Source organism: Temnothorax curvispinosus, unplaced genomic scaffold (assembly GCF_003070985.1).
Source record: "Temnothorax curvispinosus isolate PA1 unplaced genomic scaffold, ASM307098v1 QBEX01016536.1, whole genome shotgun sequence".
NCBI lineage: Eukaryota > Metazoa > Arthropoda > Insecta > Hymenoptera > Formicidae > Temnothorax > Temnothorax curvispinosus.
The window spans coordinates 1,752-2,661 of record NW_020226316.1 but is presented as its reverse complement, the minus strand read 5'-3'; the positions used below and the strand labels follow the sequence as shown (position 1 = coordinate 2,661).

The following is a 910-nucleotide window of genomic DNA, read 5'->3' as shown; positions in this document are numbered from 1 at the left end:
TATATATATATATATAGTTATAATTTTGTCTAACTTCTCATAAAAGAAAATTGTCAAAGCATTAGAAATATTTACCTGCAATACTATGTGTTTTTCATCAATTGCGCCAATGCAATTGGGAAAATTCCATTTGTCTTCTGTTGGTTTTACAAATACCATATCTTTTAGTGTATCCCATATTACTTCGCATGTCTCTGACACTATTTTTGACACTGTATTGTGTCCTACACGAAATGCGTATGATACGGATACCATGCTATCCCCTGAAGTTAAATATCGCAAGCAGATTTGAAGGCGAGTGCGAGCAGAAATAAGCTCCCGAATAACAAATTGTTTCTCTATATGTGGTGAAACAATCTGCAACAATTTTTCGCACATTTCTGGTGTCAGTCGAAAAAAATTGAAAAATTTTTCTCTGTCTTCGAAAACCATTTCTTGCACCAGATTGTTGCTAGCCCCTTGTGCGAATCGTCTTTCAGCATTAAAAATTGGTCTAACCCAAAATCTTCGAACATTGCGTCTTATTTGTCTTTTTTTCTTCTCTTCGGCTCTCATTAATTCATAAATTGTATATATTTGAACTATTTTTCTGCGAACAGCTTCCTTGCACAGAGTACTTTCCGAGCACTTGTATATTTTCAAATATTTTATTAAATTTATAAATGCAAGCTCCGAGTCCAACATTTTGACAAGGTTATGCACATTTGTTTTGATATCATGTATATGAATGTCTGTGTTAAAACATCACGTTGAAAATTTCATCGGGTGTCCCATGGGGCGTATTTACGCCGATGTAATGATCAATAAGCCAATCACAAGATTCCTTGAGGATCCATTTTGAAAATAAGCTTTGTAAAACAATACTGTGATTGGCTTATTAATCATTACGCCGCGTAAATACGCTCCATGG

The 910-nt window shown here is 34.5% G+C and overlaps 1 protein-coding gene across 1 annotated transcript in view; it reads right to left on the bottom strand.

Annotated features, from left to right (window-relative positions):
• The window catches only part of LOC112466741 (protein ANTAGONIST OF LIKE HETEROCHROMATIN PROTEIN 1-like), a 1,472-nt gene extending 917 nt beyond the window's left edge, over positions 1–555 (bottom strand). Inside the window, exon 1 of the mRNA XM_025035008.1 lies at positions 76–555. Within this exon, the coding sequence (XP_024890776.1) occupies positions 76–555 (480 nt within the window). The remainder of the gene's footprint in view (positions 1–75) is intronic.
• Positions 556–910: the final 355 nt, after the last annotated feature.